The sequence below is a fragment of the Neltuma alba genome, unplaced genomic scaffold (genome assembly GCF_004799145.2).
Source record: "Neltuma alba isolate B1F8T4 unplaced genomic scaffold, ASM479914v2 tig00002640_pilon, whole genome shotgun sequence".
Classification (NCBI taxonomy): Eukaryota; Viridiplantae; Streptophyta; class Magnoliopsida; order Fabales; family Fabaceae; genus Neltuma; species Neltuma alba.
In genome coordinates this window covers 59457-75678 of record NW_021632949.1, presented here as the reverse complement: position 1 = coordinate 75678, position 16222 = coordinate 59457, and the positions used below count along the sequence as shown (strand labels likewise).

General features: G+C 32.6%; 2 protein-coding genes across 3 annotated transcripts; both read left to right on the top strand.

Annotated features, from left to right (window-relative positions):
* The first annotated feature begins 6938 nt into the window (after window positions 1–6938).
* Window positions 6939–11522, top strand: LOC114734654 (thioredoxin O2, mitochondrial). Of its 2 annotated transcripts, none has more exons than XM_028922305.1 (7): window positions 6939–7215; window positions 7703–7768; window positions 7947–7961; window positions 8515–8594; window positions 10379–10423; window positions 10633–10727; window positions 11267–11522. In XM_028922305.1, the coding sequence occupies exons 1-7, from the start codon at window positions 6966–6968 to the stop codon at window positions 11274–11276; spliced, it is 561 nt and encodes a 186-aa protein (XP_028778138.1). In that variant the 5' UTR covers window positions 6939–6965; the 3' UTR covers window positions 11277–11522. The 2 variants fall into 2 exon arrangements, with proteins under 2 accessions (XP_028778138.1, XP_028778132.1); XM_028922299.1 differs by having other exon boundaries at window positions 7911–7961.
* Window positions 11523–12738: 1216 nt separating this feature from the next.
* On the top strand, window positions 12739–15331 carry LOC114734630 (60S ribosomal protein L35a-1-like). The gene is made up of 5 exons (XM_028922269.1): window positions 12739–12864; window positions 13681–13716; window positions 13925–14153; window positions 14236–14278; window positions 15178–15331. The coding sequence occupies exons 1-4, from the start codon at window positions 12833–12835 to the stop codon at window positions 14275–14277; spliced, it is 339 nt and encodes a 112-aa protein (XP_028778102.1). The 5' UTR covers window positions 12739–12832; the 3' UTR covers window position 14278; window positions 15178–15331.
* The last annotated feature ends 891 nt before the right edge of the window (window positions 15332–16222 follow it).

Sequence of the window (16222 nt, the reverse complement as noted above, 5' to 3'; positions counted from 1 at the left end):
CTAAACTGCGATATGAATACTGAGTAAATATTTCTAGATGGACATATAACAAATGATACCGACTGATCAACAAAAATAACCAAGTGTTCAGTTGGCATATAATTAATTAATTGAAAAACAACAAATTAAAGATGTAATAAAGACCCATCACATGATACATGAACTATAATAAATACAGAAACAAAAGTGGCCGGAAGAATGATTTCACTTATATACTCGATTTAACAATATCATTGACAGGTAGTTAACAGTTAAACCACGGAACAAAACAAACCCGAGAGAGAAAACTAATCAACCAGCAGCACTTCAAACAACGCAATTCCAGAAAAGCATTATTCCATCAATCAGATATTGATGCAAAGCAAAAGTATAACCACGCATGCAATCATAAAACCTCAAGCAAACCCCAGACCAACCTTAACCAGAGACGGGTTGTAAACCACATCAGCCTTGTTCTGAAGCAAAGCCACGGAAGCGCTGATGACGCCATCGACGGCATTCAGAGCTGCTTCGACGGAATTGGAGCAAGCAGCGCAGGTCATGCCGGTGACTCTGACATGAATTCGCTTCAGCCCTTCCTCAATTCCATCAGAACCATTGTAGTTTTTATCTTCGTAGGAGTCCAAAAGCCGCACTTCCTCCATGCCATCGGCATCACCATCGTCGGCAGCAGCGGCGGTTGCGAGGGAAGTTAGCTGTAGATTTCTTATACTCGGCGCCATTGTGAAGCGCCGAGAATCGAGAGAAGCAGAATATATACAGAGAGAGGAGAAGGGAAAATTGAACACAGAAATGAGAAAGTTTCAGAAGGAACAGAAAGAAAAAGAAGAGGAAATGAGAGATTTCCTCGTTTTTGCCCGAGCAGGAGGTGGAGCAGACATGGAAAGTCAAGGAGGGAGGATTTTATTTCCAACATTACCCTTAGATCATTTGTTCATTTACCGTTGTGCCCTTGTACTTCTCCACTGTTCCTTTCCTCGGAGATTTTGTACTGCACGATGATTTCATCAATGAGATTGGTTTGTTAAGCAAGCCGCCGCCCCGCCGCCCCGCCGGCTCACTATGAAACGACGTAGGTTTGGGGAAAATAGTGGGGCAAACGACAGCCTTTATTTATTGACAATGGCTTGGCTCGGAAGCCAAAGCCAGCCTGATCATTTTGAAGCCACGTGGAGCTTTGAAAAAAGTGGAATAGGAAAGTACACAGTTATAAACTATAGAAGTTGTATAATTTTATTCTCAGAAGTCAAAATTGTCAATTCACTCACTCAAAAAATTGATGAAACTAATAAATAAACTCATAGCCCAACAAAATAATGCCTCGCCATCGCTATTAAACCCCGCAAAAAAAAAAAAAAGGAGAGGAGAAATTATGTAAATAACTTCACCACCACTTTCCTTTTCCTGTTGGAGGATTACTTTTTTCCTTCAAATTATAATTTTAAGATTTTTAACCGTTAGAATTAAAATCAAAAGAGTATAATACTTGTCTGATCTTAAATATAAAACTTATTTTATAATATAAATTATATTATAAAATAGGTTTTATATTTAGGATCAGAATAATATTTTTTTTTAACAGTTAAATTGTGTGGCCAACAAAATCTATGCCCACAAAATTAAATCTTATAGATAAAAAATCATTGTTAGGAGAATTTCTGTAGTTCGGCCTAGCTCCAACTCCAAATAAATGAATAATTCTAAATATTAAATTATTTGTCATGAAGCAATACAAAAATAATTTTTCCTTTGATATTAAAGCTTCTCATGAGTTTTATCAATAACATGGTAGAAAATTCCGACTCTTCTTCACCATTTTCATATTTTTTTAAGCAAATTTTTCCTCATGTATTTTTTTGTTTTCTAGGACATAGTTTGAATTCTTTTTTCTTTTGTTTTAGTACTATGTAAACTTTAAAAAATATATATCTCATTTAATTTTTATCAAAAAATAAAAAATAATTTGTGTTACAGGATTGTTACTTTTTTAATTTACATTCTCAGATTTTAAAAAAAAAGGCGAGTTTTCCTATACATGAATTCTTTATTAATATATTCCTCCCATCCTAAATATAAAACCTCTTTCGTAATGTAATTTATATTATAAAAAAGATCTTATATTTAGGATTGGAGGAGTATAAATTATCATTGTTATAGTTTGCCCCTCCTGTCCTAAACCCTAAATGTAAGGGATTAGTTTTTTTTTTTCAACCAACAAATGTAGGGGTTGTTAGAGAGTTGATTTTAACCCTAAATATAATACTTTAATTTATTTTATTTCTTATATTTATTATTTTCAGGCTAATTTATATAATTTATGAACTAATATATAATCAAATATTGCACAAAAATATTTTTAAGAAATCAAATCATATTTGTTAGAATTAAGCAATTTATTTAATCTTGTTAAATTAGTTAAGCATCTCTTAACAGCTCAGTAGGTATTACACTATGTTCAAATTTATGGGGTTTGACGGATCTCCGAAAGAGATTTATGGAGTTTAACTATTTTGTATTAAAACTAACGAGATGATCATTAAATGGAGCAAGCATTTGGCGACCTCTTAAAAATAGACGTAAGTGTGACGTCAAATGATGTTATAATTCTGTACCCTGCCGCACCTCAATTCCTATTTATGCCTATGATCCCCATGTCATGGGACTCAGAAGGTGTTTGGATATAATCAAAACCATAATTTTAAAAATATTTTTACGGTATATAAAATAAATATACAAATAAATTTATCTCGATTTGTGAAAAAGTATCTCTGAAAAGTATTTTTTGTGGTGCCCAAACACCCCCTTAATTAGGTCAAGAAAATGCTTCTTTGTATGATTAATATTTTAAGTTTCACAATTTATTACTCCCACCAATACTAAATATACAAATTAAATTATAGTATAAATTGTATTATAAAATAGCTTTTATATTTAACATGGCAACTCATATTAATCACGAGTTTCATTATTTAAAATTTATCATTCTACCATGAATATGTAGTATTATCTCCTATTTAAAAATAAGAGTTAGTTGATTAATTTGAATAGATTAAAAAAAGTTAAATTGGTTAATTGTAATAAATATAAATTGTTTTTTCTAAAATATCCATATTAATCAAGTTTATTGATTAGAAATATCACTATTAAAAAGATTATCTTGAAAAATAAATAAACATGAGAAATGAAATGTATTAAAATTTTATATTTAAGATTAAAATAAAAATAAAACAAGATGTTATCTTAAGAATACGAGATAATATTATAAGTGGGGTTTTAGAAGAGGGCGATATTTGAGAAAACAGGCCATGAAGGGCAGTATCGGAACTCTATCATGGATATTGTGTTCCCAATGTCTGACTCGTTCCCGCGCTGGCGTTATTCCCTTTCGACGCTTCTCTGACTACGGGTTCCCTAATGAAAAAATACATTATTAAAATGATTAAAAAAAAACTATTACTGCTTTTAAAAATCAACCTCTAATTAAAATTAATGTATCTTAATTAATTTTAATTTCTTTCTTACATATTTCTCTGAGAGTTATCCGCACTGTCCAAGAAAATCACCAAAACTTGTGAAAATTACTCTTTTGAAATTGCAATCTTAATTTTGACCCAAAAAAAATTGCAATCTTAATGACACACAAGTTATCACACTTCATATAAAAGTTGGATAATTAATTTGAAAAGATTAAAAGAATCAGTTAAGTTGGTTAATTGTAACAAATGTGTATTAATTTTTTCTAAACTATCATATTTAATCATGTATATAAAAGTCACCCCTTAGTGAGAATCACTTACAATTAATAAGAATATTTCAGAAAAAACATCGTAAAGATGAGAGACTTAAAACAAATCAAAATATTATATTTAGTACTAAATCTAATTTTTAATTAGTTCTTATATAAATCACCGTAGCTATTTTCTTTTAACATTTTTCCTGAGTGAAGCTCAGAAGCTAAGCTAAACTACACATGAGCCAATTGGCTTATAAAAGATAAACAAATAAGTTTATTTTGCTGAACAAAATAATTTTCAGCATAATTTTCTCATATCCATTATCACGTTTCACAGAAGATAAGTTGCTTTCACCAAAAAAAAAAAAGAAAAGAAAATAAGTTGCTATCAAATAATTAAACTTCTACAAGTCATAAGTGACAACACAATCACAATTTCACTAATCACAATCAGTTCTCCGCAAAATCAACGATCAAATATACGGCAGGCGGAAAGGGTGTTTTTGGAGGGAAGGTGCGTGAATGAGCCAAGTGACAAAAGTCGGATTCGTAGTACTCTATTTAAAAGAAATGAGACCCCGTTTTCAGCAATCCACTCATTTTCTAAAATTATATGCTTCTTTTCAGTATAACACGTAAATCTCGCCTGTAATATGAGTTATCTTTTTGTTATTGTTTAGCGAAGTTAGGCTCCTTCCAACTAAGTTACCTAATACTCCTCCTGTTCTTAATATAAGACCCAATTCTTGAATTGGTTTTGGTCCTAAACATAAGACCCATTTCTCATATTTATCAATTTTTTCTAAATTACCCCTATAGATACTCCCTTAACCATAATCAAGTAGAAGAGGGAGAGGGGTATTAAGAAAGATGATTATGGTGTTTTAGGAAAAATGTGTCACTTTTCTTATAATTAACTAACTTATCTAACTTTCTTAATCTAATCAAATTAGTTAAATGGGTCTTATATTAAGGACCGGAGGAGTACTATTTTCTACCTTTGCTATAACAACTAGTTAACTAATTTGTGTAAGTTAAAAAAGTTAGTTAAATTAGTTATTTATAATAAATATATGTTGTTTTTTTAAAAATATTTTTACTAATCATATTTATTAGCTTACTATTCCCGATCTTTAATATAAAAGCTTATTTGACCTTTAATTTAATCTTAAATATAAGATTTCAATCCACTTTATCTATCATATTTATCAATTTTTTCTAATATAGTCTCTGCGGCAGTTGCACATGTTAAATGTTTTGTCAAATAACACTTGATTAGTAAGGGTATTTTAAAGAAGACAATATTTATTTATTATAAATAACTACTCTTCTGGTCTTATTTATAAGTCATTTCCAGCATGTTTCACACAGATAAAAAAAATTTTAAATTTCATTAACTTTCACTTAAAATTCAATAACTTTCCAACGTTATCTCTATTTAATATATGTTATACATTATGTAAATAAAGACAACACAATAATAAATGAAAAGTAAAATTGTACATCTATAACAAAAAGTACTCTTAGTACCTTATAAATAGGACAAAAAAATACCTCTGCTTTCTGTCATACAAACAGAACTAGAGGAGTAACTTAACTAATTTTCTTAATTTACTCAAATCAGTCAACAAACTCTTATAGTAAGGACCGAAAGTAATACCATTTAATGAAATATTTAGTATATGCAAGTGAACTACTATGAGGACTGGTTTGGAAAAATAGATAAATATGAGCGACAAAGTAGATTGAAATATTATATTTAGGACAGAATTAAATGTCAAACTAATTACTACCTCCGGTTATAAAAATAAGAGTTAGTTGACTCATTTGAGTAGATTAAGGAAATAAGCTGAGTTAGTTATTTATAATAAATATATGCTATTTTTCTTAGAATATCATTGCTAATCAAGTTTATTGGCTAAAACTACTATTATTAGAAGGATATTTTAGAAAAAAAATAAATATGAGAGACAGAATGGATTGTTGTATTATATTTATAACCAAGATAAAAGTCAAATGAGATCTTATATTAAAAACCGGAGTTAGTATTATATTAGAGACAGGAGATAGTATATGATATTAATTAGCTAGATTTGAACATTGTTAATAAAAATGTTCATATTTAAGATACAAAAATATGTCCAGGAATTAAGCAAGCACTCTAAAGGAGAGTTTGGCAATCCATTAAAATCAGTTAAAACAAATGTATTTATGTAAATTGGGACAAAATTTTTCTTATATACTTGCCTGGTATATTATAAAATTACTTTCAAAAAGTTAATCCAAAATTGCTTTCAAAAAGTTAATCCAGATATCAAATATAGAATTGGCAGAAACAAAAACGCTGGCAGAAAGAATTTAAAAAAAAAAAAAAAAAAGGAAAACAAGAAGAGGAGGACGAAAACGAGTGGCATAAAAGAGAGGGCACATTGGAAAGGAAAGCTGACTGCAAGAGCGTAAGCCACTTAGATGGTAAGGGGACAAATATTATTGGAAGCGTGACATGCTTTTTCCCATTCACCACTTTACAATCAATTTTACAAGTGCGTCTCACATTATAATTAATTATAATTAATTGCTGTATCACTTTTCCAAATCCAAGCACGCACTTATACATAATTTATAAGCCCATCTCATCCCAACATTTCCCTTGCTGAATGTGATTTCCGTGCTTCACTTTTCATTATTACTTTCTCCATCCTAATTATAAAAACTAATTGACTAATTTAAAAAGATTAAAAAATAAGTTAAGTTAATTATTTATAATAAATAGGTGTTGCCATTTTTAAAATATCCTCACTAACCAAGTGTATTGGTTAGAACTACTATTATTAGAAGGATTACCTTAAGAAAAAATTCATAAATATGAGAGACAAAGTAAATTGAGATCTTATAACAAAGACCAAAATAAAATTTAAATAAGGTCTTATATTAAGGACCAGAAGTAGTATCTAATTTTCTCTCACAAAATAATTAATAAATGATTAAATAAATAAAATGTTATTAAAAAAAACAAAGAAGTCCCCTTGTTTGAGTTTCCTTTGCCAAACATTGTGCTGTTTGTATTGGGCTCAGTTGGTCCTTCCATGCCAATGCGCCAATCGGCCCAATGATAAAATTGGCCCAAAGCTTTAAACATGAAAATGCAACCTTTTAAAATAAAATAAAAAAAATTCTCACGCGTTCTAAAATTTCCAAAAACCTAGAAGAGATTTGGGCATGCAAAAGGGAAATGGCGAGAAATTTGAACCACCGATCCTCCGTTTTTCGCTGGGCAATAGAGAATAGAATTCGCCCCATCTTTAACCATGTTCGTTCTGATTCAGTCGCAATATTGACTCCTGCCTCGACAACTATATACCCATCTCCACCGTCCAAGTCCCTCACTAGCTCCTCGTTTTCTACCATCGCCTCCATCACTCCCCCGCTTCTATCAGTTCTGCTTTCATCCTGTAATTTTCGTCGCTTTGGCTCCGCTTCAGGTGGGTCTCCTCCTGCTTCTTTTATTCTTCCCATTATTCTCATAAAAAACGTTGAGGAAGAATCTGGTAGGCATTTTTTACTACGTTAAATTTATTTCCACAACTACTGGCTTTGGATACTTCAATGTGTCATATAATGGATTAGTGTGCGAATTCCTGCTTGCTTATTACCTCATTGTTATGCAACAATGTTAACTGGGTCAATTTTAAGTCCTCTACGGCTGATGGGTTTAGTTTAAGTACTTCATCGGATAAATATTTATCAAGCAGAATGTTTAGTAGTATAACTTAAAGGAGTGTGTTTGCATTATGATATACTGGATCAAAGTGGTTGTTGTGCTATATTTCATCATAGAATTAACTTTGGAAGACTGTGAGCTGAGTATGCATTTTCTAATCAATCAAAATGATTGTGGATGGTTCTGGTTCTATTTCTTTATTGAATGTATTCCTCCTAAAGTCATCTTTTTTCCCCAAATATTTTCAGGTGCTTCGAACATTGTCCTTGTTAAGACAGAGGAAGAGTTTAATGATATCCTTAGCAAAGTACAAGGTATGATCTATTTTGGCGAGTTTGAATTGGATGACAGCTATGCTTTTTGTCCGTGTAAATATTATTTATATAAATGAGATTATTATGATTATAGAGGTAAGTAGAACTGATATCTTCTTTCTTGCGAACATTCTTTTATTAGATCAATCATTGCCTGCGATCTTCTATTTCACTGCAGTTTGGTGTGGACCATGTAAGTTCATCTCTCTCTCTCTCTCGACCAAGATCTTAGCAATAAGTTGTACTGTATTTTCCATCTTGATTATGTATGGCTGTGAATCATGCAAAGGATTACCGTATGATGATCATGTCAATAAGTGTAGAACAAATATATTTGATCACTTATGCTAGTGCATGCACGTGGAAGGAAAACACACGTGCATGTTTACACTGCGAACCACTTTGAGAGCATATTGAAATAACATCCTGATAGCAGTTAAGATCAAGAATCAATTGTTTTCAAGTGCCCTCAAAAACTCTATCATGTGGCTACTTATTCAAAGGTCCTTCGGCTATCCTCCAAATGCTGATTCTATAGTCAGCATTGTGGTGTTAGTTTGATCGCAGAAATATGTGCTTGTTTGGACGTGATTCAGATTTAAAGAAATCATTTTTCTTTGAAATTATATCATGATTTAATCCGAATAACATGAATTAATATTCCTACACATTGCGTCACATGCTTCTCTATGTAAATTGTAGAAAGCAATTCTCTAAAACTTTTTCCCGTATTTATTTTCGTATAGGCAGGTTCATTTCTCCCGTTATTGAGGAGCTCAGTGGAAAATATCCTCATGTGACAACATATAAAATTGACATTGATCAGGTACTGACTTCATAGAATGTTTTCTGGTGTAATGGCGCTTTGTATCTTTGAACTTTTTACATATAAATCAGATCATGTTCAACTGCTCATCCATTTATCACTCAGACTCATTTTGAATTGTATTGGTAGGTGTTGTAATGAGTAATTTTAATAAAGTTTTCCCGATTTTATTAAATCGTGGCCACACCCCCCCCCCCCCCCAAAAAAAAAAATCTTTGGCGCGAGTAATACCTGTGCTATGTCAACTGTTTTAGGTCACATTTAGTTTGGCATAATCAGCATTGGTCTTCCCTTGCCCGAGTGGCCCTAAGAAGTACTAGGCTAGGAAGAAAAATTTGGCGTGGGGTGTTTCATTTTGGACATGCTGTATTGTTGAAGGTGTTCTAAACATTAGAATTTGTGAGGTCTTTCACAATTAACTTTAATTGGTTCCTCGAGATTACTCTGGCACTGAAGAAGGAAACGTGTGAATTGAGTTAACAAAGATTCAATTCTTGCATAATTGATCATTGTCACCTTGGAATTTATGAGTTGTCCTTGTAAGAGAATGGAAGCCCCACATCTAAAATTGACTAGAGAAGTTAAAAGTATATAGCTTGGTAAAATGAACAAACTCAAAAAGCACTATTCGATACAAAAAGTTGACATGGTATTAGAGCAATTCAAAAAGAAAAAAATGTCTTAAGCATTGTAAGATCCTAGACCCAAAAAATAGATTTGCAGGACCTAAGGCTGCTGAGGCTCAAGAGTGCAAGCTCAGCCAAGGAATAAAAAATAAAGGACTTGAAGGGCCTCAAAGAATAGCAGCTGGTATATAGAATTCGATGCAAATGACTCTCAAAAAAAGAGTGAGCCTAGTCCAGATACATTTGAAGGGGAGTGTTGGGAATAGAAGTCCCGTCTAAAAGTGATAAGAAAGATATTAGTTATATAAGCTTGTGGCAATCCTAACTAAGTAGTTCAAGTTATTTTTGGTGAAATGGACAACCCCAAACACTACGCATGCAAAATACTAACAGTCCTATATCTGAAGGTTTACACATTTCAAATCACTAAGCATGTTTGTGTGCTAGACAGATTGGAAGAGAGCTTTGTGTGACTTAAGTTGTTCATAGGGAGAGAGTGGGGTGGGGGGAGTACTATTTTAGGTTGACTAAAGGAAGAGAGTTGTTTAGGCTTGCCACTGAGATAACTTCACTGATTTGATTTTTAAAAGAACCTTCCTGCACCTCTTGGTCATAGCAACTGCCATACGTATGAAAATTCTTGATTTTTGGATCTTCTACTTCTTTTCTCCATCTACTTTGAAGATTTTGGGAGCAGAAAGAAGTGAAAGCTATCTTCTATTTATGCTATTTTTGAGCATGATTCTGCTTCTGGTTTCAGATAGGGGACGTGAGGGTTTGGGGCTGATTTTTGCCCTCTTTATCTGTATTTGTTTCCTTATTCTTCTTTCTACATCGATATCCATGAAGAATAAAGGTCCAGAGACTGTTTCCTTTGATATAAGCGAGGAGGGGGTTATTTGTTAGCTTCTTTTATGATAAATATACGTTATTGGTGGATATATAAAATTGTTGCATTAAATGTGGTTTGTATTTGTAAGCATCAAAACCCAATTTCTTTTAGAACTAGGCAGAAAAACAATTGTGTTCTTACTTAGTATAGTCCATTTGTGGAGCATATTTTATCTTGTGCTGAAAAATTTATTGCTTTATTGCATCAATAAATTGCTATGCATGAAATCAGCTGAAATTGATACATTGCTCACTTATTTATCCCAGGAAGCAATTCAAGGCACGTTGGGCAAATTAATGATTACGTCTGTGGTAAGTGATTTAATGTCTCGTTTTGTTGGAAAAGTACGCCTCACATTTAAACTGCAATCGTTCAATTCCTCATATGTAACTAAGTTGACATCTGGAATTCTCTTTGATTAGTTTTGTAGATTTACTCTGTTTCATGAAGCGTTGCTTTGCAAATTTGGACCAACTGTTCTTGTGTGTCTCAGATTTATCTATTTATTTCCATGCTGCAGCCAACACTCCATTTCTTTCAGAACGGAAAAAAGGCTGATGAGCTTATTGGAGCTGATGTTGCGCGCTTGAACTCTATTGTGGAGAAACTCTTCAAGTAATTCCTTGGAGTTCAACTTCATTTCACTTTGTCAATTTGATGCGTGGGCTATAAATCAGTTAAAAACACTTCAAGCAAGCCCCGTTGAAGTCTTGATATTGTCTTATGTTCCTGATGTAGTTCGTTATATATCTATTGCGGGGTGTTGCTTTTCAGTTACGGATCCTGACATGACCTGCACGTAATATTTGGATAAGTGGAATTCTCTGCTTGGTGGTGCATGTAAAGAATATAAGGATTTACCAGTATCATGAGCAGGGGATACTAGTATGCGACCATATTGATTAATCATTGCATTGATTTGACTGTGATTTTATTTTGTGTTTAGCATCGGAACTATTATCCTAGCGTGCTTCAGCATTGACAATGATTTATGGTTAATTAGTAGTCCATGGAACCGATAAACAATAAGCAGTTTTGGGATTCAATGGATTATTACTGTTTTATGTTTATTTTATTTATATCTTTTAAATTTTCGTGAATCCTTTGAGATGCTTTAAGTATATAACTCAGCTAACTATCATGCTGTGCTTCAGGAAGGACTGACCAAGGTTATTGACGTGAGGATTAAATGGCTGATGGAGTGGTAAATGATAAAGCCTACCTATATCTTTCTGGCTTTTCACCCATCCAATTTGTAGTAGTTGCGGGACCATTTCCTTAATTGGTGTTTATATGGAGTCGCTTTGTTATGTTTGAAGGGAGAAAAATGGAGTGAAAGGAAGAGTTTAATTTATATGTAAACAACAAAAATGTTTAAATCAAGCATTTCCCCATTATCTTCTATTTTTATACGTGATGGCATGAAGATTTCATCCCATGCATTTTTTATTGCATGCCTGATTTTAGTCTTGTTTTAGAATTGGTGCTAGTAATGGTAGTATGAGAAAGTGATCCCAGCACCATAATGATCAACATTCATGGAGCCGTATGCTATGATGAAATAAAATAAAATGGAATCGTAAAATTAACAAAAAGAGTGATTTTGTAGACGTGATATATTATTTATATTTTTTTTACTAAAAAGATAATAAAAATGAGTCATGCTTGATTGTAGAAATTTTAAAAGAATTGCGTAATTTATTGCATATATTTTATGAAAAAAGAATAGAATTTTCTCTTAAAATGTATGACTTTTTAATTGGACTGAAAATTAAACGTTGGCATGGCAAAATATTGGCACGTGTAATTTCATATTAAATTACTGTGGAAGCGGTTGTTTTGTGGCCGGACTGGGGTCTTCTCTCTTATCAAAGTCGTTGTATTATGAATAATCTGAACTCAAAATTTAACACTCTTTGTATCGGAAAAGATAAAAACGTAGATGATGAATTTCAAGAAAATAGTATGAAGGTGATATCATTTCGTATAACTAAATTTGTTAACACACGTTGAATAATAAGCTAGATGATACATTTATTAATCACTAAAGTGAATTAGTCATCTCATATATTTTAAAGTTTTGTTTAATATTTTGCATTATATTGTTAAAAAAAAAATAGCGGTCCAGTGATCTTTTCTTTTTTTTAAGAATCAAAAGGTGGTGGGATTAAATTCGACCTTTTTAAATCATCTATTTACCCAAAAATTCTTCATTCACCAATGCTAGCTTGGTGGCGGAGGTCGGTAACTATAGCTATAGTTGTTAGTAGAGAATTTTCTCTGGCGAGGGCAGTTAGGTCATTATACAAGAAACTTAATTCTAGAATAATTTTTCAAAAATTTAACAAGAATTAATTAATTTCAGAAAACCATTTTGGGATTCCCATAGTTTGGTGGTTCTTTTATGTTTTTCTCAATTTCTTATAACTTTTAGGATAAATATATTGAACATTGATATATTGTTTTTGGTGCAATTGAATATTGGTGTTGAGTCAAAAAGATCCATAAAATATACAAATCCAAACTAATGAATAAGGTGGGCCCAAAACCCGAACCCGTATAAGAATCAAACGCATCCAAACGGATCTCTGGTTTCTTCGTCGAAAAACCCTAACCCATATATACTATTAGTCAGTATAAATTCCCTCGGTTCAGGGCTTAGCTCGCGCCGTTCTGATTTTTCTCAGCTCCATCATCTAGTAAGCGCCTCCGAGACGAAAATGGTGAAGGGCCGCCAAGGAGAGCGTGTCAGGTAAACTTCGAAGCCTTTGCGCGAAGCCTTTCTTATACTTTACTTTCACTTATTGGTTATTTACGTTGGGATCTCAGTTGGACTTTGTTCATAATTAGGTGCAATTGTTAATTCTATTGACAGCATTGGTCGTTAGCTGTGTCTTTTTCTTTTTGTATCTCAATCAAATATCTCTCCATTTTGCTTCGCATTTGAAATTCGTAGAAATGTTGTTGCCGTGCATTTTTCAACCCCACGAATTTCTCGGTTGTCACAATCTATTGCGGAGTACGTACTCTTCAAGATGTAATTGCTGCATGTCAGGGGTTGGAAGATTCTTTTCTTTACGGGGCGTCACGACCATGATACATTTACTCCGACTTTGTTGATCCAAAATCTTTTTAGTATTGGATGTCATAGACCCTTAAAACATTTTTCCATGGAGAGGTATGATAGAGCACAGTGAAATTTTGACTACTGCTGGCAGGTTTAGCATAGCTGATGCTTACCTATAACTTGTTTTTACTATAAAAAAAAAAAATTCTTCTCCTTTTATATGAAATAAAAGGCACTTCACAGAAGTAAGAGATACCCAGAGTTCTACAATTTTTTTGGGTGCTTGGGAATGCTGATTGTTTGGTAACATTTTATTGTTGAGATAACCTTATACAAGTCCATAAGAGGCATTAAGATAGAGCTGGGATTTTAGCTGACTTAATTTCTTTTGAAGTCTACGACTCTGGATTGTTAAATTAATCATTGCTCTTTGCTATCTGCTTTTTCGCGCTTCCTTTTAGTTCAAATTAGAGCTAACGGTTTTTCTCCCTTGTGTATTAGACTGTACGTGAGAGGGACAATCCTTGGATACAAGAGGTAAATCTTTCTTGTCCTGTGTGTTTTCAATAATTTCTCGTACTTCGAATGTGCTATCTTGCGGTTGATTGTTTTGGAATCAAAGATACCTTTTGTTGGATAAAAGCTTTTGGATTGAAGTTGCCATGTCTTATTTCTCACCAATCTGACTGTAGGGTATTGTAACATCATAGGATTTGTGTTGAAAAAAGGTCATGATATTTTTCAGGTCCAAGTCAAACCAGTATCCTAACACCTCTCTTATTCAAATCGAGGGAGTGAACACCAAGGAAGAAGTAGCATGGTATTGTGGCAAGCGAATGGCATATATTTACAAGGCCAAGGTTAAGAAGAATGGAACCCATTACCGCTGTATTTGGGGTAAGGTTACCAGGCCTCACGGTAACAGTGGTGTTGTCCGAGCAAAGTTCAAATCAAACCTTCCACCCAGATCAATGGTAATAGATTGAGAACATTGGGTTTGTGTTCTTTTAATTTTGTATGAGCATTATTGAATTTTGGTGTTATTGTTCTTCGCAGGGAGCCAGGGTTAGAGTATTTATGTACCCAAGCAATATATAAGGTGAACCTGCTTTTATTGATGCTTGTATTGGTGTTTTGAATTTCCTTGACTCTCCATTCCTATTGCCAACTCATTCATATTTTTCTTTAATTGCACCTTGGCATTATGAGTGATATACAGCCTTTGGCCTCAAATATAAGGCACTAACACCCACTTCACTTAGACCCATAAAATCAGCTAAAATTGGTTAAGCTAATTAAATTTGTATCAATAAAGTCTTATTTGCCTTAATTAGATGTCGACATTCCACCTTGTGAACCACAAATATCTCTGATACTTTTATGTAATGAGGGGCACTTTATGAAAGAAGCGTTTAATAACCCCAAGAGTGTCTTTTAGTTTGAACCACTAAAACGCTCCACCTGGTGTCTGTATATGAGGCCCACAACAGGTTCTTTATTGCAATGTACTGCTTGTTCACTTTTTCCCCACGTTTACAGTGATATTTCTACGTGTATAACAAACGAGCTGAAATGATGAATTAAAAGATCTAAAAGATTATGGCCATCTCTGTTCTTTGGGGATACATTGTAAATTTATGAAGTATGGACATTGATGCAAGTAGAAGAGACGTATTGACAATTCAAGCTGAAAATGTGTAAGAAAATGGAAGGAACTCGACCTAGAACGTCATTGCTGGCCATATGATAAGGGAAAAAAGATTAATACCTGACTCATTATTAAAACAACTGGAAATTGTTTATGCCTTGGGCATCGTTTATGAGGTGTGTCTTGGCTATCATGAGGGGTAACAAATGTGCGGCAATGTCTAAATAAGATCCTATGCATGTTTGTATGCCTTAGATTTGTTCTTGATCTCTTGATTGTTCAGAATAATTGAACATAGCTGCTTGAGTTTTGATGTTTGACTTTTTCCGTGTTTGAAATTTCCATTGCAGGTTCACTGGATATGTTGCTCCGTAGAATTTCTCGTTGACAATTAGCACATCGAGTTTTGTTCTTTTTGTGAGCTAAATTTGTCTGTCCTTTGTACTTTGGAGCACAATTAAATTTTGTTAAGATGGTTATCGTCTGTGTTGGCTATGTTCTTAATGAATACTCCCTCCGTTCCTTATTATAAGAGACACTTGATGCTTATGCCATGTTCCTATATATAAGAGACACTTACAAGTTGTCTCTACTTTTTGTGTTGATTTATTATTTTACCCATATTTATTATCTCCAACTCACACTCTCTCTCCCTTCCACTTCTCTTTCTTTTAATAATTTAATTGTTCTCTCTCATGCTCTCTCTCCTTATTAATGAGGGCATTTTTGGAAAAAAATTATACTTTTTATACATTAATTGTTCTTAACTAACTTTAACTGTTTTTTTGATTAACGTACTTCGGTTATTTGTCTCTTATAATAAGGAACGGAGGGAGTATTATATATCCGTTGCTGAAATACGTTTGAACTACTACCCGCGTTCTATTTGATGCAAGCCGAGTTTAAATAGTTGGGTAGTGATAATAAGGATTTAATACTACAATTATTTAGCCTTTTTTTCAAACCAGCATTTAGGGCTTGTTTGGTTTGAAGGGAGGGTGTGATGGAGGAGAGCAGGGCGGTTTGATTAAAAAAAATATATATATTTAATGATTTGTTTGGTTCAAGAGGAAAAAAGAAGGGATAGTAACAATTAATTTATCATTTTATTTTTGTATTTTAGTTTATATTTTTATTGATATATTATATAAATTAATTTAGATCTTAATTTAAATCATATAATTTAATAAAAATTCAGTCATGTTAATATGTGCGTTAAAAAATTAGTATGGTATTTTTTTAATTTTAATTAATATAATAATATATTTGAAATAATCAAATTAGTAAATTTTATATGCTCTAAAAAAATTGAAATTTTATTTTTTTTAGGCTATGTTTTTTTTCAGTTTTAAAATGTATTTAATAAATAATATATTTATAAAAAATAATTAATTT

Excerpts from the sequence above, each read along its gene's own strand:
- LOC114734654 (XM_028922299.1), top strand. The coding sequence starts at position 6,966 with ATGGCGAGAAATTTGAACCACCGATCCTCCGTTTTTCGCTGGGCAATA. Across the intron at positions 7,769-7,910 it reads TATCCTTAGCAAAGTACAAG|ATCAATCATTGCCTGCGATC; the intron begins GTATGATCTATT and ends TTCTTTTATTAG. Across the intron at positions 10,424-10,632 it reads AATTAATGATTACGTCTGTG|CCAACACTCCATTTCTTTCA; the intron begins GTAAGTGATTTA and ends TCCATGCTGCAG.
- LOC114734630 (XM_028922269.1), top strand. The coding sequence starts at position 12,833 with ATGGTGAAGGGCCGCCAAGGAGAGCGTGTCAG. Across the intron at positions 12,865-13,680 it reads CGCCAAGGAGAGCGTGTCAG|ACTGTACGTGAGAGGGACAA; the intron begins GTAAACTTCGAA and ends CTTGTGTATTAG. Across the intron at positions 13,717-13,924 it reads ACAATCCTTGGATACAAGAG|GTCCAAGTCAAACCAGTATC; the intron begins GTAAATCTTTCT and ends GATATTTTTCAG.